General features: G+C 33.7%; 1 protein-coding gene across 1 annotated transcript in view; it reads left to right on the top strand.

Moving 5' to 3' along the window:
• The window catches only part of CFH (complement factor H), a 95,942-nt gene extending 84,314 nt beyond the window's left edge, over window positions 1-11,628 (top strand). The window contains exons 16-22 of the mRNA XM_019028297.4: window positions 959-1,141; window positions 1,610-1,795; window positions 4,753-4,926; window positions 6,008-6,184; window positions 7,581-7,757; window positions 9,949-10,131; window positions 11,235-11,628. Of these exons, the coding sequence (XP_018883842.4) occupies window positions 959-1,141; window positions 1,610-1,795; window positions 4,753-4,926; window positions 6,008-6,184; window positions 7,581-7,757; window positions 9,949-10,131; window positions 11,235-11,437 (1,283 nt within the window). The 3' untranslated portion in view covers window positions 11,438-11,628. The remainder of the gene's footprint in view (window positions 1-958; window positions 1,142-1,609; window positions 1,796-4,752; window positions 4,927-6,007; window positions 6,185-7,580; window positions 7,758-9,948; window positions 10,132-11,234) is intronic.
• The last annotated feature ends 12,063 nt before the right edge of the window (window positions 11,629-23,691 follow it).

Raw genomic sequence — 23,691 nt, 5'->3', positions numbered from 1 at the left:
CTTTAATGAAGTTTTATTCATCCAAACGTCTCCCTGAATTGATAACAAAATGTCAGACACTTAAAATCATTGCCATGATTTCCTATAGTATGATTACATAAAGCTTTAGGTGAAGTAGAGCGTACACTATGACAGGAGAAAGGAAAATCAAGGGATTATAGAATGCTCCCAGATGCTTCTAAACTCCCCCGTCAGTCAAACAGGACATGCTTCATTTTCATATTATGAAAAAATGAGATATTTCTGATGTATCGCAGTTTAACAGGAGCTTAGCTGTGAGTTTACAAAGGTGTCTTTATATGTGATTATACAACTAAAGCCAGGCTGTGCAATGCATTAAACTGGGTGCATAACATCCATTTAAATATCCCTAAACAGTACAGGTAAGCTAGTAAATAAAAGCTCTAGGGGAGTTTCAAGTTTCAAATAGCACACTATAAATCACTAGTGATTATATTTAATGCTTATATTGGTCAAGTGTCAGTACCAAATTGATTATTAACTACATATAATTCTACTTCTGGCTAATCAGATTCCATTGGCAGAAAATTTGTGAGTGTTTTAATCCAATCCTGATACATTTGATTATAGATATCAATTTTTATTTAATGCATGTAATTAAGAGTGTGTAATTCCATTAAAACATTCTAAAGGCTCAAAATAATTAAAATCAATATTACATAAATTATGCAAATTTATTAAACAAAGAATATATGAAAAAACTACAAGAAAGTCTATGAGAATACAAGCCAAAAGTTCTATTGTTTAATGTAACTGTTACACAGCTGAAAAGTATATTTGCATACAAAAACATCATAATTAATATGTGATAATTTATGAAACAGTTATTGAGCTATTTATTCTATTTTAATCATATAAATTATTTTTCATCAAAAAGCCTAATTTTAATATTTTTATTTTTTATTATAAAATTAATTATATTTTTAATATTTTTTAGTGGCACAAATACAATTATGCCCACCTCCACCTCAGATTCCCAATTCTCACAATATGACAACCACACTGAATTACCGGGATGGAGAAAAAGTATCTGTTCTTTGCCAAGAAAATTATCTAATTCAGGAAGGAGAAGAAATTATATGCAAAGATGGAAGATGGCAGTCAATACCACTCTGTGTTGGTCAGTAGTGTATAATTTGTTTTACATAATTCTTTCAAATGAGGTTAATATTCTCTTGTGCTTCGTGTAAACAAGAGAGAAGTTCTTTCTCTATGTCTATTACTTTATCCTGACAAAATAAATTAGGACCTAGGCACATTAATCAATCACCACTCTTTCAGTTTTTTGAACAAAATACAGCCAAAATCTTTGGAATATTATGTAAATGTCAGATAACGTTTCCATTCATGCATATTTTAATCCTTGTGATGAACAAGACATGAATGAAGATGATTATTGAACAAGAGGATGGTAACATAGATATGGTGGAGGAATATATCTTTGCGAGTTTCTAATATGTTTTTGTTTTTAAATACTTTTATTTGTTCAAATTATACTCACTTTAAAATCCGAAATAGTATTTAGTTTTATATTTCAATTTAAGTATTTTATTTGTTTTTAACCCTTTGATTTTCATTCTTCATTTAGAAAAAATTCCATGTTCACAACCACCTCAGATAGAACACGGAACCATTAATTCATCCAGGTCTTCACAAGAAAGTTATGCACATGGGACTAAATTGAGTTATACTTGTGAGGGTAGTTTCAGGCTATCTGAAGAAAATGAAACAACATGCTACATGGGAAAATGGAGTTCTCCACCTCAGTGTGAAGGTTAGGCCAATATGAATACTCAATTTCTGTTTATAGTAGAATTCATAAAAATAATCTCTTGTTATCAAAGTGAGGGGAAAGAATAATTGAGATTACTGCATATATAAAATAATTTATATATTATACCATTAAAATACTTTTTGCATGATTGAATCTATTCTATTTATGTTAACTTTATTTGTTCATGATAGAGTCACTTTGTATTCTGGCATTAAAAATAATATCTAGTGAAATTAAACCTATCTGTATTATTCTCATGCTGCCATAAAGAACTGCCCAATACTGGATAATTTATACATACAAAAAAAAGTTTAATTGGCTCACTGCTCTGCATGGCTGAGGAGGTCTTAGGAAACTTACAATCATGGTGGAGGGAGAAGCAAACGCATGACGGCAGGAAGGAGAAGTTCTGACCAAAGGGAAAAGGCCCTTATAAAACCATTAGATCTCATGAAAACACACTCACTATCCTGAGAACAGAAGCATGGGGATAACTGCCCCCATTATTCAACTACTTCCTACTGAGTCCCTCCCACAAAACGTGGAGATTATGGGAAGTACAATTCAAATTGTTATTTGGTTGGAGAGACAGTCAAATCCTATCATTCCACCATGGCCTATCCCAAGTCTATGTCCTCACAATTCAAAACACAATCATGCCTTCCCAACAGTCCTCCAAATCTTAACTTATTCCAGCATTAACTCAAAAGTTCATATCCAAAGTCTCATCTGAGACAAGGCAAGTCCTCTCTGCTTATGAGCCTGTAAAATCAAAAGCAAGTTGGTTATTTCCTAGACACAATGGGGGTACAGGGATTGGGTAAATGCTTCCATTCCAAAAGGGAGGAAATGGCTGAAACAAAGTGGCTATATGCCTGATGGAAGTCTGAAATTTAATAGGGCAGTCATTAAACCTTAAATTTCCAAGATTATCTCCTTTGACTCCATGTCTCACATTCAGGTCATGCTGATGCAAGAGATGGGCTCCCACAGCCTTGTGCAGATGTGGCTTTGTCCCCCTCCTGGTTGCTTTCATGGGCTGGCATTGAGTGTCTGTGGCTTTTCCAGGAACATAGTGCAAGCTATTGATGGATCTACCATTCTGGGGCTTCAATGATTGTGGTCCTGTTCTCACAGCTCCACAAGGCAGTGCCCCAGTGGGGACTCTATGTGAGGGCTCTGACATTTCCTTTCCTCAATGGCCTAGCAGAGGTTCTCCATGTGGGCTCCCCCCTGCAGCAAACTTCTGCCTGGACATCCAGGTATTTTCATATATCCTCTGCAACCTAGCTGTAGGTTCCCAAACCTCAATTCTTGACTTGCATGCACCCACAGGCCCAACACTACGTGTAATCCACCAAGGCTTGGGGTTTCACCCTTTGAGGCAATGGACCAAGCTGTTTGTTGGCCCCTTTTAGCCACAGCTGGAGCTGAAGCAGCTGGGATACAGTCCTGAGGCTGCATAGAGCAGCAGGGACCTGATCCAGGTCCATCAAACCATTTTTCCCTCCTGGGCTTCTGGGCCTGTGATGGGTGGGGGTGTCATGAAGGCCTCTGACATGCCCCAGAGATATATTCCCCATTGTCTTGGTGATTAACTTTGGCTCCTTATTATTTTTGCAAATTTCTGCAGCAGGCTTGAATTTCTCCCCAGAAAAATGAAGTTTTATTTTCTATTGCATTTACAAGCTGCACATTTTCCAAACTTTTATGCTCTGCTTCCTCTTGAGCTCTTTGCCACTTAGAAGTTTATTCTGCCAGATACCCTAAATCATCTCTCTCAAGTTCAAAGTTCCACAGATCTCTAAGGCAGGGCAATATGCCACCAGTCTCTTTGCATAGCAGGAGTGACCTTTACTCCAGTTTCCAACAAGTTCCTCACCTCATCTTCATCTGTGACCACCCCATCCTGGACTTCATTGTCCATATCACTGTGAGTATTTTGGTCAAAGCCATTCAACAAGCCTCTAGGAAGTGCCAAACTTTCCCACATCTTGTCTTCTGAGCCGTCCAACTCCCTAGGAAGTTCCAAACATTTTAACATTCTCCTGTCTTCTTCTGACCCCTCCAAATGGTTCTAACCCCTGCCTGTTATCCAGTTCCAAAGCTGCTTCCACATTTTTGGTTATCTTTACAGCAGCACCCTACTCTCTGCAGTACCAATTTACTGTATTAGTCTGTTATCATGCTGCTATAAAGAACTACCCAAGACTGCATAATTTATAAAGGAAAGAGGTGTAATTGACTCACAATTCCACATGGCTGGGAGGCCTCAGGAAACTTACAACCCTGGTGGAAGGGTAAGCAAACATGTCCTTCTTCACATGATGACAGGAAGGAGAAGTGCAAAGCAAAGACAGAAAAGCTCCTTATAAAACCATCAGATCTCAGGAGAACTCACGCAGTATCATGAGAACAGCAGCAGAGGAATAATCGCCCTCATGATTCAATTTTCTCCCACCAGGTCCCATCCACAACACGTGAGGATTATGGGAATTGCAATTCACGATGAGATTTGGGTGGGGACACAGCTAAACCTCTTCTGCAAGTTGTCATGTTTGCTTTGCCACTATGTTTTGAAACTTCTTTTACATTCTTCCCACAATGCCTCTTCTGATTTCCTACAATATATTATGTTTTACCTGGAATCGTTAACTCTCAATGTGTATCTTATTATCACTAGTAAGTTTACAGAGGCATTGTTTACCAGGCATAGATGATCTCTTTCTGAAATGTATTGCTATTTTTAGTTTCAAGTCCTTCTTCAGTTGGTGACAGTCCGATAGACAGACAGACACCAGAAGGCTAGTTTTAGGAAACATTTGTGTTACTTCTCTGTGATGTCATAGTAGCTCCTGTATTGTTTATTTTCAAATAAAACTACTTAATATTAAAACAGGCATATAAAATTAAATTTCTGAGTTAGTGAAACCTGAATTCATTCTTTTTTTTTTTAGGCCTTCCTTGTAAATCTCCACCTGAGATTTCTCATGGTGTTGTAGCTCACATGTCAGACAGTTATCAGTATGGAGAAGAAGTTACGTACAAATGTTTTGAAGGTTTTGGAATTGATGGGCCTGCAATTGCAAAATGCTTAGGAGAAAAATGGTCTCACCCTCCATCATGCATAAGTATGGTGCATTGAATTTTATTATATGTTTGATAAATATTCTTCATTCAAAGTGTAAGTGGTACCATTAAGAAAGTAAACAGGGACTCTAGAAATTCATAAGGTTTTCTTGAATATTCTGGACTGCTGTGGGAAATTATAGCTGTAGTAATTAAAACATTTGACATTATAAGCCAAATTAGTTCATTTTCACATCATCTTGTGTGAACTTTAAGCATCCTCTGATGTATATTCTCAGACTTCTCATCTCTGTTCTTAGGGCACAGCTGCCTCTACCCATCAATCTCCACATTATTCAATCTTCTGTCAGTTTATCAACAATCTCCCTATAAGTACATTCTGAAATATTTAAAAAAATCATTATAAGTATTTCACATTTGATAGAAGCAAAAAATTTGGAAATACACACACAATATAGGTGGTGTATTATTCCGTTTTCACACTGCTGTAAAGACCTTCCTGAGACTGGGTAATTTATAAAAGAAAAAATTTTAATTGATCACAGTTCCTCATGACTGAGGAGGTGTCATGAAACTTACCATTACCGCTGAAGGGGAAGCAGGCACCTTCTTCACAAGGTGGCAGGAGAGAGAGGAGTGAGTGAAGGAGGAACTTCTAAACAGTTATTAAATCATCATATCTTGTGAGAACTCACTCACCATCATGAGAACAGCATGTGGGAAACTGCCACCATGATCCAATCACTTCCCACCAGGTCTCTCTCTCAACACCTGGAGATTATTATTCAAGATGAGATTTGGGTGAGGACACAAAGCCTAACCATATCAGGTGGCAAGTATGGACAAAAAATAATGTGAACAAAAAAATGTATAATCTCAATTGCTACGGCTACCAATATCTCTTCAGGCTTCTAATATCATTTCTATCTTGTATTTTTAATAGATTTAGAAGAATTTAATGTAATTAAGACAAAATGGCTAATATATTTTCTCAAGTTATAAGAAAAATGTTGTACAGTATTCATTGATTCTATATATCGCTATTTTAGAATCCATTACATGTATTGTATGTAACCTATTTTTAAAGATTTGCTGAACAAATACATATTTTTCCTATTTCAGAAACAGATTGTCTCAGTTTACCTAGCTTTGAAAATGCCATACCCATGGGAGAGAAGAAGGATTTGTATAAGGCGGGTGAGCAAGTGACTTACACTTGTGCAACATATTACAAAATGGATGGAGCCAGTAATGTAACATGCATTAATAGCAGATGGACAGGAAGGCCAACATGCAGAGGTACTTTGGTGAATTTTTAAAATTTATTTATATAATGTGTGGGCCCAGCCCAGTGGCTGGCGCCTGTAATCCCAGCACTTTGGGAGGCCGAGGTGGGCGGATCACTTGAGGTCAGGAGTTCGAGACCAGCCTGGCCAACATGGTGAAAACCCGTCTCTACAAAAAATACAAAAAAATAGTGGGGCATGGTGACATGCATCTGAAGTCCCAGCTACTCGGGAGACTGAGGCAGGAGAATCGCTTGAACCAGGGAGATGAAGATTGAAGTGGGCCAAGATCGTGCCACTGCACTCCACCCAGGGTGACAGAGTGAGATTCCATCTCAAAAAAATAAATAAACCTAAAATAAATGAATATATAAGTACAATTTATTTATATAGAGTGTTTTGGGAATAAAATATAGAATTGTCTCTTAACATCATTAAAATGGACATAAGTTTTTACGGCAGGACAAAGTAGTCGTATGCCTAAAAATAAAAAGATGGAACTGAGTATTTGATGATTAATCTTAGCTCAATAGTTCTCAAAGTGTGGTCGCTAAACCGGTAGCATCATCATCTTCTTGGAGATTGTTTGAAATGAAAATAAAATTCCATAAGCTCATTCTAGACATACAGAATCAAAAGTCTCAAAGTAGAACCCTGAAACTGTTTTACCAACACCTCCAGGGAATTCTATTTACACTTCTGAGTGAGAAGCATTGCTATAGTCTATTCACTACACATGGATATGAAACTCTCTGATGAATTTTGCATTGTTCAGCATAATATCCTTAATCATTGGCAATTAAATTATCTGAGGTTATTTTTATTATTATAGGCTTTTTAAAAAAATTTTTCCACATCTCCAATTTGGATCCTTTGATTAACAATTCTTTCTCTCTTTTAACTTGGGTAATTTTCAAAATGTGTTTTTAATTCTTTGCTTATTCGCTAAGAAAATGCCTATTTGTGTTTATTTTTAAGAGGCTAAAATGTATAAGCAGGATGATTGCAAACAAAAATCTGGTATCACATAATCTATTTATGCTGACTTTTTGCATTTTATAAATTAATGTTAAATAAATAGAACTGGTAATATTTGTTTACTCAAACTCAAAGAGAGATATCCAGGAAAACTTTCGTTTACACTGGCTTCCAGAAGGGAAAAATAAAGGTCTATCAGTGTTCTAGCGAAGGATGAAGAAGATATTTAAAACATCAACGCTTGTACCTTACAAAAAATAGTTTCATGTCTTTTCCTCAATATTACATTTAAATTTATTAAAATCAACAAAATATTTGATGAGATTGTCTACTTATTTTAAATTCGTCTTGAAATATATTTGTAACTGTATTAGTTGATTTGCTACTCAAAATGAACACTAGGTGGAACCACTTCTTTTTCTTCTGTTCAGACACTTCCTGTGTGAATCCGCCCACAGTACAAAATGCTTATATAGCGTCGAGACAGATGAGTAAATATCCATCTGGTGAGAGAGTACGTTATGAATGTAGGAGCCCTTATGAAATGTTTGGGGATGAAGAAGTGATGTGTTTAAATGGAAACTGGACGGAACCACCTCAATGCAAAGGTAGAGTATTATATTTCTTTTAACATTTTGGGGGAGTATAGCAGGGTTAAAATACGTTGATTTAAATAAAATGAAGTCATTTTTATTAATAGATTTTTCAAATGCAAATAAAATGACTGATGGTGCTTAAAATTCAATTCTTCTTGTGAACACAACACAAGTAATAGGGTATATTATTTTCGAGAAAGATTCGACCAAATTGAGAGTTGGAACCTGAAAAACAATACTTTTTAAGCATTACAACACTTAGTTCCTTCTTAGGAATACGTGTAATAAAAGATACATTATGTGCATTTGATAGCCATAAGTGATGTGCATTCTAAGATATGGAATAGACAGTTGAAGAGAGATGATAGATTGTGATATAAATGTGGGCATCTTCAGTGTATGGATTATATTTAAAGGTGTGTGACTGACTGTATTTATAAAAAGAAGTCCGAGCACATAGTCCTGGGTCATTCTAATATAAAGAGATGAAATAAGGGAAACCAAAAAAGGAAATTGTATCTTACTCACCTTTATGTTTTAAAATTAATGTTTTTCTGTGTTTTTTTTTTCACTATTTTACTTAGACTCTACCTATGTTTATTATTGAAGTGAGTTTTTGTAGACAGCATATAGTTGGGTCATGTTTACATATCCATTCATCCTTTCATGGCCTGTTAACTGGTGCACTTGGACCATTTACACTTAAAATAATTATTGATATATAGGAATTAAATCTCTGTCATTTATTTGTTTCTGCCTGTTTCCTCTGGGTTTCAGTCCTATTTCCCTATTCCTCCCTTCCCTGTAGGGAAAATTATTAAGGAGATTAATTTTGATTCATATGTATTGTTTTCCATTGTATCTCTTTGCATAGCTTTTCTCCTCCTTTTAAAAAGTTGTTGCTCTAGCTGATACTATATATATGTAATAATATATTACTGTCTACTGGCACTGACATTTAAATCTACAACTGGAATATGGAAACCTTACTTTCATGTAGATCCATTTATACTCTCCACGTTGTAAGTATAAATGCCACTAGTATTTTCTCTGCATACATTGAGCTCCGTATTAAACTCACTTGCTTCAAATATCAAACATAATTGAAAAATCTTATGAGGAAAAAGATATCCTGTTATATTGACTCCTCTGTTTATCCATTCTATTTTTCTATTTTTTCAGGATCCTAAAGTCTCAAGCTCTTTCTTTTATCTTTTTTATTTTAATTTGAAGAATTCCTTTAGTTAATCTTTAGGCATAGGTCTACTGGAGACAAATTCTCTTGGTATCCCTTTCTCTGAGAATGTCTGTATTTACCCCCTTACTTGTAAAAGATCGTGTCACTGGATATAAAATTTGGAGTTGACAGTTCTTTGAACACTTGAAAACTGTGCCACATGGTTATAGATGAAAAACTCAGCATCATTTGAATTGTTGATCCCCTCGAGGAAAAGCATAGTTTTTGTCTAGTTGCTTTCAAGGTATTTTTTTCTTTTTTTAAAGTAGTTTTATTTTAATGTATATTGGTATAAATTCCAATGTGTTTATCCTCTTTGGAGTTCACTCAGCTTCTTAAATATAAGTTTATGCCTTATGGTCAAAATGGGAAGTTTTCAGGCATCATTTTATTTATTCATTTTTCCAGCCCAATATCCTTTCTCTTCTTTTTCTGCATCGGCATTATTTGTTGTTGTATTTTTCTGAATGTCTCAGTTCAGTTTTTTGTTTTCAGTCTATTTTCAGAGTGGGTAATTTATATTGCTGTATGTTCAAGTTCATGGATTTATTTGTCTGTCAGCTCCCCATGTATTATTAAGTATATTCAGTGTTTTTAAAAAATTTTTGTCATACTTTTCCATTTTATAATTCCTATGGGATTTTTCGAATATGAAATAAGAAACTTCCTTTGTCATAGTTTTCTATGTTTAGCATGTATTCATTCGGAAAGACATTTCTTAATCCTGGTCTACCATAAGCAGCAATATTTGTTAATGTTTTATGTGTTCTTTCAGTAAGGAGAAAAGAACTTAAATATATTACTTTCAGTTTAAAGGGTTAAAATTTCTTCCAGGACTCATTTCTTTTACCAGAAATCACAAAACTGTTGATATTATATAAAGTGCTGTGTTTGTGTTTGCCTTATTTGAACTTGTATTTTGATTTGCTCTCACAAGAAATCAAGTGATGAAATGATGTTTTTTAGATTCTACAGGAAAATGTGGGCCCCCTCCACCTATTGACAATGGGGACATTACTTCATTCCCGTTGTCAGTATATGCTCCAGCTTCATCAGTTGAGTACCAATGCCAGAACTTGTATCAACTTGAGGGTAACAAGAAAATAACATGTGGAAATGGACAATGGTCAGACCCACCAAAATGCTTACGTAAGTACTTTAATATTCACGTGGCTGGAAAAATCTCTGTGATGAGTCTCATATTTCACTGTTTGTAACAAAATACTTACAGATTATTAAACAACGATTCTGCTGAATGCCTACCAAATATTTTTGTTAGAAAGTAAAGTTTAGAAATTTTTCTCTTTAGGGCTGGGTGCGGTGGCTCACACCTGTAATCCCAGCACATCGGGAGGCTGAGGCGGGCCGATCACGAGGTCAGGAGATTGAGACCATCCCGGCTAACACGGTGAAACCCCGTCTCTACTAAAAATACAAAATAATAATAATAACCGGCATGGTGACGGGCACCTGTAGTCCCAGCTAGTCGGGAGTCTGAGGCAGGAAAATGGCGGGAACCCGGGAGGCGGAGCTTGCAGTGAGCCGAGATCGCGCCACTGCACTCCAGCCTGGGTGACAGAGCGAGACTCCGTCTCAATAAAAACAACAAAAAAAAGTAATTTTTCTCTTTATATTTATATTTTATTTTAAAGCATTTAGTTGACAAAAATATATTTTCATGTTTGACAATGTGCTGTTTTGATATATTTATGCTACAAAGATTACCACAAATTAATTAGCACATTCTTCATCACCTATGCTTACCATTGGGTGTAGGTGGGTGTGTGAGTATGTGTGTGTGTGTTTGTGGTGAGGACACTTAAAATCTGCTTTCTTACCAATTTTCAAATAAACAATACAATATTATTAGCTCTAAATATCACTAGATCTCTATGTTTGATTCCAAGTTCTCATTCATATTATAGCTGAAAGTTTGTACTCTTTGACCAATATCTTAATCAAAAGCAGCAATGATAAGTTCTAAAATGCAGGGATCCTAAAATGACAACTGATGTAATGAATCATTGATAATACACCCCTAATTCTCATACATTAAACATAGAACCTCATTTTCACATCGATTACCATTCTAAGTTTATTCAAATCAATATGATGTTTCTACATAGTTGGTTTGGATAGTGTTTTGAGAAATAATTCCTGAACCATCATATAACATTCTACTTGAAAACCTGAAAGTCTATGAAGATTTGCATACTACTTAATGTTTTATGTTTATTGTTTTTTATTTTCAGATCCGTGTGTAATATCCCGAGAAATTATGGAAAAGTATAACATAGCATTAAGGTGGACAGCCAAACAGAAGCTTTATTCGAAAACAGGTGAATCAGTTGAATTTGTGTGTAAACATGGATATCGTCTTTCATCACGTTCTCACACATTGCGAACAACATGTTGGAATGGGAAACTGGAGTATCCAACTTGTGTAAAAAGATAGAATCAATCATAAAATGCACACCTTTATTCAGAACTTTAGTATTAAATCAGTTCTCAATTTCATTTTTTATGTATTGTTTTACTCCTTTTTATTCATACGTAAAATTTTGGATTAATTTGTGAAAATGTAATTATAAGCTGAGACCGGTGGCTCTCTTCTTAAAAGCACCATATTAAAACCTGGAAAACTAACGGTTGTGTCCAGTTCATAAAATGTTTGTGGCAAGAAATTAGATGCAATTTTTCAGACTTTATTTCTGTTCATCACTCTTAAATTTCCCAAAGCTTTCTCCACAGCTTCTGAGGCTCACTGTTTTACAGAAAATGGAAAACATATCATTGTCTCTGATTTCAAAATTATATCACTTTACAAAGATGTAAAAACCAAGTCAAGTCTTAACTCATGTTGGTAATGAGATATAAGTAATTACTATTTATCAATACATAAATGCACCAAAAGTGATATCAATACATAAATGCACCAAAACTGATGAAATGTAGATACTTCTACAAGATGTCAATCTAGCACACGTGATAATGCAAACTAATCATAAAGAGGAGTTAAAACGTAATTGGGTATAAAAATATTACAACATAAACATACAAAAAATAAAAACACAGTATCAGTTATAACATACTCACTTGCATGCACTCACTTGCAAACACAGAAACACGATACTTTTGCCCTGAATTAACGTTTATTGAAAAAATATTGCCAGGAAATTCAAAACTATAGATAAATGTGTGTGTGTGTGTGTGTATGTGTGTGTGTGTGTGTGTATACATGTATATGTTTGTGAGTGTGTGCGTGTGTGTGTGTGTGTGTGTATTTAGAGATACTAGGGGTAAAAGTTAGGGTTTAATTCTTTTGTATATATCGGTATCCTCTGATTTTTCTACCTTTAACGTATATTACTTTGGAAACAAAAGCACAATTTATTTTAAAATAATGATGTCTAACAAGCAAGGCGGTGCATGTTGAGAATGATAAAGATTTCATCAGTAATGATCTTAACATCAAATAGCCTCTTAACTATTTTTGGAGTAGAAGAGTTTTGGAAATTTCAATAGTAAGGTTCTGAAATGTAATTTTTATATTCATTCTTTTTAATCAGCACTAGTTAGGTAAAATCATTTTTGATTAGGGACATTTTAAACTCATAAAGGAGGTGAGGCCATTATGTGAAAAATAAAGATATCAATAATACAACACAAATATTATTTAATGATACCTTATTACTTCTTACCGTATAAAATCAGGTGGCTTATATACTCAGGCTGTCCCCTTGTTAGTGATCCTGATTTAGATAAATTGCTTGAGTTGAGGAAAGCCAGATTTCAAAAATCTAAAGGACATTTGTTATAATTAGCAACTTATGTTGATAGTAATGTTAACACTTAGGAATATACGTTTATTCCTAAATTGTTTTAGTACATTTGAGCCACTATAAGAAATTACCATAAACTGGCTAGTTTATAAAAAATAGAAATTTATTTCATACAGTTTTAGAGGCTGAGATTTTCCAGCTTAAGATACCAACTGATTTGATGTCTTGTAAGGGCTTGCTCCCTGTTTTGGTGCCTTCCCACTATGGTGCCTTCCTACTATGTCCTTACAATGTGGAAGGGGCAAGGGAGTTCCATGACTCTTCTTTGTAAAAAGACTAATCCAATGTATTAGCGTGGAATCCTCATGACCTAATCACCTAAAAAGTCCTTACTTTCTGATACTATCACCATAGTGATGAGGATGTAACATACATATTTTGAAAGGGTACTACTATGCACACCATAGCACAGCATAGGGATAAACAAATATGTTCCATGTAAATGGAAACCAAAAGAAAGCAGGGGGGCTATACTAACATTAACTAAAATTGAATTTTAAGTCAACTCTGTAAAAAGAAACAAGGAAGGTCATTATACAAAGGAGTCAATTCACAAATAGATTATAACTACTGCAAATATGTATGCACTCAACATGGGAGCAATGAAACTTATAAAGCAAGCATTAATACATCTAAAGGAAGAAATAGGCAACAATGCAGTAATAGTAGGGGACTTCAATAACCCACATTCAACAATGGATAGACAGTCTATACAGAAATCAATAAAAACATTGGACTTGAACTCTATGTTAGACCAAATGGACCTATCAGACCTATATAGAACATTCCATTTGACAACAGTAGAATAAACATTCTTCTCAAGCACACAAGGTATAATCTCCAATATAGATCATATGTTGGGCCACAAAACAAGTCTTGAAAAATTTTAAAAAGATTGAAATTACATAAATTTTTTTAACATTGTCATATGAAACTAGAAAACAATAGCAGAAGAAATGTTAGGAAATTCACAAATACATGGAAATTAAACAACATGATCCTGAACAACCAATGGGGCAATGAAGAAATTCAAAGGGAAATTCAAAAATATCTTGAGAAAAACAAAAATGGAAAAGCAACATACTAAAAACCATATGGTATGCAACAAAAGCAGTATAAAGGGATGTTTAGAGATATGAATGACTCCATGAAGATCCTAATAAAGCAAGTAACTTTGTATCTCAGGAAACTAGAAAATGAAGAAAAAAATTAACCCAAAGCTAGTGGAAAGAAAAAAATAGTAAGGTACAGAACAGAAATAAATAAAACAGACTGGAAAAATAATAGAGGATCCACAAAACTAGAAGTTGGCTTTTGAAAATATAAACAAGATTGACAAACCTTTAGCTGAACTAAAAAAGAGAGAAGGAACAAATAAAATTAGAAATGAAACAGGAAACATTGTAACTGATAGCACAGAAATACAAAAAACCAGAAGAGACCGCTATGAACAGTTATATGCCAACATGTAACTGTTGGATAACCTAATGGAAACAAATATATTCATAGACATCTACAACCTACCACGATTACTGAAACATAATGAAATACAAAATTAATACAGAACAGTAATGAGTAAGAAAAATGAACAAGTAATAAAAAGTCTCTCATCAAAAACAAAACAAAACAAAACAAAAAAAACTCGTGGCTTCATGACGGATGGAATCCTACCAAACATTTAAAGAATCAACACTAATCCTTCTCAAATTCTGTCAAAAATTTAAGAGTGAACTCTCAGTTTTATTATATGAGGTCAAAAATCATAGACACCAAAGCCACACATGGACACTACAAAAAACAATTATAGGTCAATATTCTTCATGAATATAGAGGCAAAAATGCTCAACAAAATACTTCCAAAGTGAAGACAACACATTAAAAGAATCATTCGCCATAATGAAAGGTAATGTACATCTGGGATGTAAATATAGTATATATACACCAATCAATTACTGTTCCACACCGAATTAAAAGAATGAAAAGCAAAACTTGTATATTCATCTCAATAGATACAGAAAAAGCATTTAACAAAATCAACATCCTTTCATGATAAAAAGTCTCAACAAATTAGCCATAAAAGAAATTACCCCAAGACAATAAAGGCTACATATCACAGGCTCACATTTAACATTATACTCAAGAGTGAAAAGTTGAAACATTTTTGTCTATGATCAGAAAAAAAAAAAACAAGGAGGCTCGCTCTCACCACTTCTGTTCAACATAGTGCTGGAAATCCTGGCTAGAGCTGTTAGGCATGGAAATTGGAAAAGAAGACAGTTGTCTCTGTTTGCAGATGACATGATCTCATTATATACATGGAAAACCCAAGGACTTCACCAAACTTTGCTAAAAGTAATAACCAATTCAGTAAAGTTGCAGGGTACAAGATCTACAGACAGAGCCAGTTACATTTCTATACACTAACAGCAAGCTATTGAAATAAGAAATTGAAAACAAACATCTAATTTACAATAGCACCAAAAATAATAAAATACTTGAGACTAAATCAAAGCAAGGAGATGAGAGTTCTGTACTCTGAAAACTATAAAATACTGATGAAAGAAATTGAAGAAAACACAAATGAATGAAAAGATGTCCTGTCTTCAAGGATCAAAAGAATCAATATTATAAAATTGTCTTCAATACCTAAAACTCCAGATTCCATGCAATATTGTCAATATTCTAAACACATCTTTCACAGAAATGGAAAAAAAATTCTAAAATTAATATAGAACAAGAGACACCAAACAGCAAAAGCAGTCTTACAAGACAAAAAGGGAAGAGACAGCACACTATCATGCTTTCTGGTTTCAAATTACACTACAAATCTATAATAATCAGAACAGTTTAGTCCTGATACAAAAAAGATACATAGACAGAATTAAAAGCTCCTAAATAAAATCATGCATATATAAAGGCACTTCCAAATATTCATGGAAAATTGAATTAAAATAAGAAAATTTTAAAACTACACTTTATTTCTTAACATAAGCTCCATCAAGTTCAACACACTTTTGAAAACAGTGATACAAGCCATTTAGTCCATCCCTAAAGACTCGATGGTTCTGGGAATATATCCATGTTAAGCAGTCTTTTTCACATAATTAACTGAAACAATGGGTACCCTTTGAAGATTTTTTAAAATTAGGCAAAAAAAAAGAAGTCAGGAGAAGGCAAATCAGGGCTGTAATGTAGGAATGCTCAAAGATTTCCCATAAAAATTCTCACAAAATTGTTTCTGTCTGTTGAGAGGAATGAGCAGGAGCATTGTTCTGGTGGACGAGGACCATCTGATGAAGTTTTCCTGGGCATTTTTCTGCTAAAGCTTTGAAAACTTTCTCAAAACATTCTCTTAAGAAGCAAATGTTACTCTTTGGCCTTCCAGAACTCAACTAGTAAAATGCCTTGGCCATCTCACAAACTGTTGCCATGATGTTTTCTCCTGACTGGCCTGCTTTTGCTTTCATTGGACCACTTCCACCTTCGGTATGCCATTGCTTTGATTATGTTTTGTATTCAGGATCATACTGATAAACTCATGTTTCAGTTCTTGTTACAAATCTTTGAAGAAATGTTTCAGGTTCTTATTCCCACTTGTTTAATACACTTTCCGTTAAAAACTATTCTCTTGTTGGCCGGGCGCCATGGCTGACGCCTGTAATCCCAGCACTTTGGGAGGCTGAAGCGTGAGGATCACGAGGTCAGGAGATCGAGACTATCCTGGCTAACACGGTGAAACTCCGTCTCTACTAAAAATAAAAAAAATCTGCGGGCGAGGTGGTGGGCGCCTGTAGTCCCAGCTACTGGGGAGGCTGAGGCAGGAGAATGGCCTGAACCCGGCAGGCGGAGCTTCCAGTGAACTGAGATCGCCCCACAGCACTCCAGCCTGGGCAACGGAACCAGACTCCATCTCAAAAAAAAAAAAAAACTCTTCTCTTGTCTACTACACCTCATCTGGATGCAATGGTCTTGGCTCCCATTGAATGGAAATTTTGCTTTAACATTGATTTTTCCATCAGAATTTGAAAGGTGAACTAATTATGGTGTTGACTATTGATTCTGCTCTTAGTCATCATTCGTCTTTAATCCAGATGTGAGCAAAATTATTTTTTTCTCACAAATTAGTGTGGCTAGTCTGCCGCTGTGGGCTTCATCCTTAACATTGCCTTGTCTCTGCCTAAAATGAGTTATCTGTTTCTATATGGCTGATTTCTTTTGGGGTGCTGTCCCCATAAATTTTTCAATAATTTCACTGAAGCTCCATGACAAGTGTTGGTTAGGATGTGGAAAAAAGGAAACACTTGTACATTATGGGTGGGAATGTAGATTGTTACAGCCATTGTAGAAAACTATATGGAGGTTCCTCAAAATATTAAACATAGAACTATCGTATGATTCAGCAATTCCACTTCTGGGTGTATAAACAAAGAAAACAAAATCAGTACGTCTAAGAAATATCTGCACTCTCATGTTTTTTGCAGGATTGTTCACAATAGCTATGATATGGAAACAACTTATGTTTCTGTCAAAGATGATTGAATAAAATGTGGTGCATATATACAGTGGAACACATTAAATTCTGCCTTTAAAAAGAAGGCAAATCTGCCTTTTTTAACAACATTCATAAACATGGCAGATATTAAGTAAGTGAAGTAAACCAGACACAGAAAGACAAATGCTGCATGATGTCATTTATATTTGGAATCTAAAAAACACCTGAGCTCATAGATATGGAGAGTAGAAGTATAGTTACCAGGGGTTGCACAGTGGGAGAAATAGAGAGATGTCAGTCAGAGGATACAAGTTATAAGACAGTTTCTGGAGACCTAGTGTAAAGCATGATGACTATAGTTATTAATAATATATTATATATTTGAAATTACAAAGACAATAGTTCTTAAGTGTTCTGATGTCATTCATACAAAAGGTAACAAGGTGAGATATTGGATATTTGATTAGCTTCATTATGATAATCATTATAAGATTATAAAATATGTTGTATAACGTGAATATAAAAATTTGTATTTGCCAGTGATACTTTTATAGAGGTGAAAAAATTGATTACATTAATCAGTAAAAATGGAAGTTAATAGACCAAATTACTTCTAGGTTTTGAAATATAAATATGTCTTTTTGTAAAAACAGAAAGGTTTTTTGTTTGTTGCAGTTGTTTGTATCACCTTGGAGTCGTGTATTTTGATTTATTCAATCTGGATATCTCTGGAAACTCGCTCCTCAATGCTTCTCATGTGCCCTAATTTTATCTGAGTACTTCTCTCTTTTTTTTTCAGCATAACATGTTCTAAGTTCACTTTCTATTTCCTCTGCCCAACATTCAAAATCATACACCTTTCCCAGAAAGTCTGATTATTTTTAAAGCAGAATAAAATTTAGAACTCAAGAACCATGAAGTATTGGTAATAGATGGGAATGTCCAACACTTTGGAAATATAATTATTTTCAGGGATTTTTGGTGGTAAAATCTTTGAAATATAAATAAAATATAAAAGTTTGTTGTTCTTACTGGATTTTACAATTTAAATTTAATAATACATCTGTGAAAACAACTTTAGTATATACATGTTTTCATTTTTGTGAGTATATGGTACGTATATGTATGTATGAGGTACATAAAATATTTTGATACAGGCATACAAGGTGTAATAATCACATCAGGGTAAATGAGGTATTCATCATCTCTAGCATTTATACTTTCTTCGTGTTACAAACAATCCAATTATCCCTTTTATTTCAAAATGTGCAATAAATTACTTTTGACTATAGTCACCCTGTTGTGCTATCAAATACTAGATCTTATTTATTCTACCTAACTATATGTTTATGCTCATTAAATATATTCTTCTCTCATTTGTCTTTACTGACTCATTCATGAAAATGTCAAAAGTGTAATGAAACATTGTTATTACTAAACTACTAAGTGAAAATTAAAATTTCTTTGTGGTTATTTTGTCCCTAGATAGTTGACTCTGAGTGTGAATCTTCTTTTCAAAAATGACTTAAAATACTTCTTATCTCTGGATCACCCTATTACCAAATCCATAGAGTTGTATATTAATTTTCACTTGTTTTCTTCATTCTTAGATTTTCCTTCTTTTTTCTTTCTTATACACTAACAATAAACTGTCTGAAAAAGAAATTTAAAAATCTATTCCTTTTCTGATAACACCAAAAAATAAAATTAGGAGTAAATTTAACCAAGGATCTCAAAAATCTATATATTTTAAACAATACAATATCGATGAAACAAATTGAAGAAGACACACATAAACAGAAAAATAGCCCACGTTCATGGACTGCAAGATTTAATATGGGTAAAATGTTCATATTACACAAAAAGATGTAAGGATTCAATGCAGTCCCCATCAAAATTCTAATGTCATTTTTCACAGAAAAATGAAAAAGAGTTCAAAAATATGTATGAAATGACAAGAGATCCCGAAGGTCAAAGTAATTTTGATTAAAAAGAACAAAGCTGGAGGCATTACACTTCTAAATTTTGAATTATGATATAATGCTATTATAGGCAAGATAGCATGACATTGGCATAAAACAAGACACCAATAAAACAGAATCGAATTCAATATATTTTCAATAAAGATGACAAGAACTCACATAGGGACAATAATAGTCTCTTCAGTACATCTTGCTGGGAAAATCGGATATTTACATATAGAAGAATGTAATTGATCCGCTGTTTCACACTACATAAAACTATCTACTCAGAATATATGTAAGACTGACATGTAAAGCTTGAAACTATAAAACTGCTAGAGGAAAATAAAAGAGAAAAAAATACATGACATTGGTCTGGGCTATGATTTCTTGGATTGGTTCCCCAAGCATAGGTAACAAAAGGAAAAATACACACATTGTATTACATCAAACTAAAAAACTTCTGCACAGCAAATTAAACAAGCCCAGAGTGAAGAGACAACTCGTGAGTTGGAAAAATATTTGCAAGCCATATATCTGATAAAGGGTTAATATTCAAAATGTATAAGGAACTCAACTCAATGGCTAATAAAAAGGAATTAACCAATTTAAAAATAGGCAATGTACCTGAATAGACATTTCTCAAAAGAAGACGTACCAATGGCCAACGAGTATTATTATCAACAATACAAAAAAAAAAACCAAGTGTTATCAAACATGTGGAGAAGAGGACACACTTGCACGTTGTTGATGGAAATGTATATTAGCACAGCCATTATGGAAAATACTATAGAGTTTGTCAAAAATGAAAAACAGAACATATAATCAATCCAGTAATCCTACTACTGAATATATGTACAAAGAAAAAGGAATCAGTATGTCAAAGAGTTATCTGCATTCCCATGTTCATTACAGCATTATTTATAATAGCCAAAATATGGAATCAACTTAAGTATCCATTACAGATGAATAGATAAAGAAAATGTGGTCTATATACACAATGTAATACTATTCAGCCTTGAAAAAACGAAATCCTGCATTTTCAAGAACATAGAACAAACAGGGAGGACATCAAATTAGGTGGAATAAGACAGACAAAACCACATGATTGCACTTATACGTGCAATCCGTTGTAAAATATGGTGACTTTAGTTAACAATAATATGTTGTATTCTTGAAAAGTACTTAGTGTAGATTTTAAGCAGTCTCACCACACACAAAAATGAGAAGTATGTGAAGTAAAGCATATATTTATTAGCTTGATTTAGCCATTATCTAATGTATACATATTTCAACACAATATGTTTTACATAATAAATATATGCAATTTTATTTGCCAATAAAAAATAAATGAAAATGTTTACAAAAAGAGAATATGTGGTATAGATACACAGTAGAATACTATACAAACTAAAAAGAAGACAATTTTGTCAATAGGGAAAACGTGGATGAATCTAGTGGATATTATGCTATCTAAAATAAAGTCAACACAAAGACAAATCCTGCATGATCTTATTGATATGTGGAATCTAAACAATTCAAATTTACAGAAGGTGAGAGTAGAGTGGTGGTTACCAGAAGCTGAAGGGATGGCGGTGTTTCTAGGAGGGGTTGGTCAAAGGGTATAAATTTTCAGTTAGACTAGAGGAATACATTTTACTATCTATTTCACAGCATGGTGTTCACACTTAAAAATAATAAAAGTGATAATAATATATATTTCAATATTGCTGTGAGTACATATATTCTATTTAATATATTTAAGCCTAGCCTTTCTAACTACTACAGAAAGAGAAGCTAAATGTCTGTTGTAAGTATGCTTATCTTACAAAAAATAAGTTCATTTGACATTCATGTAGTAAATCTAATCTTTGTTTTATTGATTTTCAGATTAACAAAGACCTTATCTGAGTATTCTTTACAACTTTTATGTAAATCTAAAATTATTCCATAGGAAAAATTTTATGTAAAAAAAGATAAAAGTATGAAGCATGTTTCAGTTCGGGTATTTCACTTTGTATTCACTGAATATTGAAAAAATTAAAATACTATCAACTAATACATAAAGTCATATAACCTCCTAAAAATCCGCTGAGGAACCTACTTACTTTTATGTGTTATTTTGGATAGTCAAGGTTTTTTTGCTATGCTATACTTTAAAAAGTAATTAATGAAGGGGCTGACTCTTTTTTTGTTAATAGCACACTTAACAATATTAGTGGATTCCTGGTGTTCTTCACTAAGGTCCTTGGTCAGTAATTTCTGATTATATTTTATGCAAAGAACTTTGAAAATACCTTGTGCTACATTTTAAAGTTTATTATTATCCATATTTCTAACCAATCACAGATGTTGCAAAAGGTTGGGACACTTGGAAAAATAAAATTATTTTCAAAAAGATTTATTTCTCTTTTTTATAGAATTTCAAAAACAACCATCTTTAAAATACTAACAATAGTTTTAAAAATTACAATACTTTTATAAAGTTTTTACGAACACTACTTACAGATAGAGTAAAATTTCATTATAACTGAAAATGTTTTCAGTAACCTGTTATACTTGGCTAAATGTCATTATTCAACTGAAATTCCACCTCTCTTCAACATTTACGTATATATTTTCCTGAAGATTTTTATCTTATGTTTTGCAGTTATTTTAAAGTTATGGAGGAGGTTTTGCTTATTTTACTATATTTATTATATGGTTTGTCTTTAGCATTATTGATTGATCTTTTTCTCCTAAATATGGGCCATATTTTCTGCTTCTTTACATATCTAGTAGTGTTTTATTCTACTCTGGTCAATGCCAATAACACATTGTGATGACAGCCATGGAATATAAAAGTTACCTATGGGTTTGTCATATATGCTATTTATGGTATTAGGGTACTTTTCTTCTATACATATGTTTTTAAATTTTCATGTGCACATCATAGTTGTACAGTAGGTGTATGTATTGATGGAGTACTTAGAATGTTTTGATACAGGCATACAATGTGAAATAAGCACATCATGGAGAATGAGGTATACATACCCTCAAGTATCTATCCTTTGAGTTCCAACCATCCAATAATACTGTATAAGTTATTTTAAAATGTACAAGTAAGTTATCAGTGACTATAGCCAACCGATTGTGCTATCAAATAGATGGACTTATTTAATTTTTCTATTTTTTTTTTTGGTACACATTGACCAACCCCATCTCCCCTCTAGCCCTATAGCACCCTTGACAGTCTCTGGTAACCATCCTTCAACTTTCTATGTCCAAGAGATCAATTGTTTTGATTTTTAGATGCCACAGATAAGTGAGAACATATGAGGTTTGTATTTCTGTGCCTGGCTTATTTCACTTAAAATAATGATCTCCATATGTAACTAACCTGCACAATGTAAAAAAAAATAATGATCTCCAGTTCCATCCATGTTGTTGCAAATGATTGGATCTCATTCTTTATTATGGCAAAGTAGTACTCCATTGTGTATGTGTGCCACATTTTATTTATTCATTCATCTGTTGATGGACACTTTGGTGGCTTCCAAATCGTAGCTATTGTATACAGACAGGCAACAAACATAGGTGTGCAGATATCGGTTCCATACACTGATTTCCATACACTGCTGTTGTATACACAGCATTAGGATGGCTGGATCATAAGGTAGCTCAATTTTTAGTTTTCTAAGAAACCTCCAAACTGTTCTCCATAGTGGTTGTATTAATTTACATTCCCACCAACAGTGTGCAAGATTTCCCTATTCTCCACATCCTCATTAGCATCTGTTATTTTCTCTCTTTTCCATATAAGCCATTTTTACTGGAGTGAGATGATATCTCACTGTAGCTTTGATTTGCATTTCTCTGATGATCAATTATGTTGATCATCTTGTCACACACTGTTTTCCACTTGAATGTATCCTTTTAAGAAATCTATATTCAGATCTTTTGCCCTTTTTTGATCTGATTATTTGAAGATTTCTGATAGAGTTGTTTGAGCTCTTTAATTATTCAGGTTATTAATCCCTTGTCAGATGGGTAGTTTGCAATATTTTGTCCCACTCAGTGTTATCTCTTCACTTTGTTCATTGTGTCCCTTGCTGTGCAGAACATTTTTAACTTGATGTGATCTCATTTGTCCATTTCTGCTTTGCTTGCCTGTGCTTGTGGGTTATTGCTGAAGAAATTTTTGCCCAGAACAAAGTCCTTGAGATTTTCCCCGAAGTTTTCTGGTAGAAGTTTCATAGTTTGAGGTCTTAGACTTAAGTCTTCATCCATTTGATTTGATTTTTGGATATGGTGAAACATAGAGGTCTAGTTTCATTCTTCTGCATATGAAAATCCAGTTTTCCTAGAACCGTTAATTGAAGAGACTGTCTTTTCCACAGCGTCCCTTTGTCAAAAATGCATTCACTGTAGATGT

This window comes from Gorilla gorilla, chromosome 1, assembly GCF_029281585.2.
Source record: "Gorilla gorilla gorilla isolate KB3781 chromosome 1, NHGRI_mGorGor1-v2.1_pri, whole genome shotgun sequence".
NCBI lineage: Eukaryota > Metazoa > Chordata > Mammalia > Primates > Hominidae > Gorilla > Gorilla gorilla.
The sequence above is the reverse complement of the archived record's forward strand: the minus strand, read 5'-3'. Positions and strand labels throughout refer to the sequence as shown.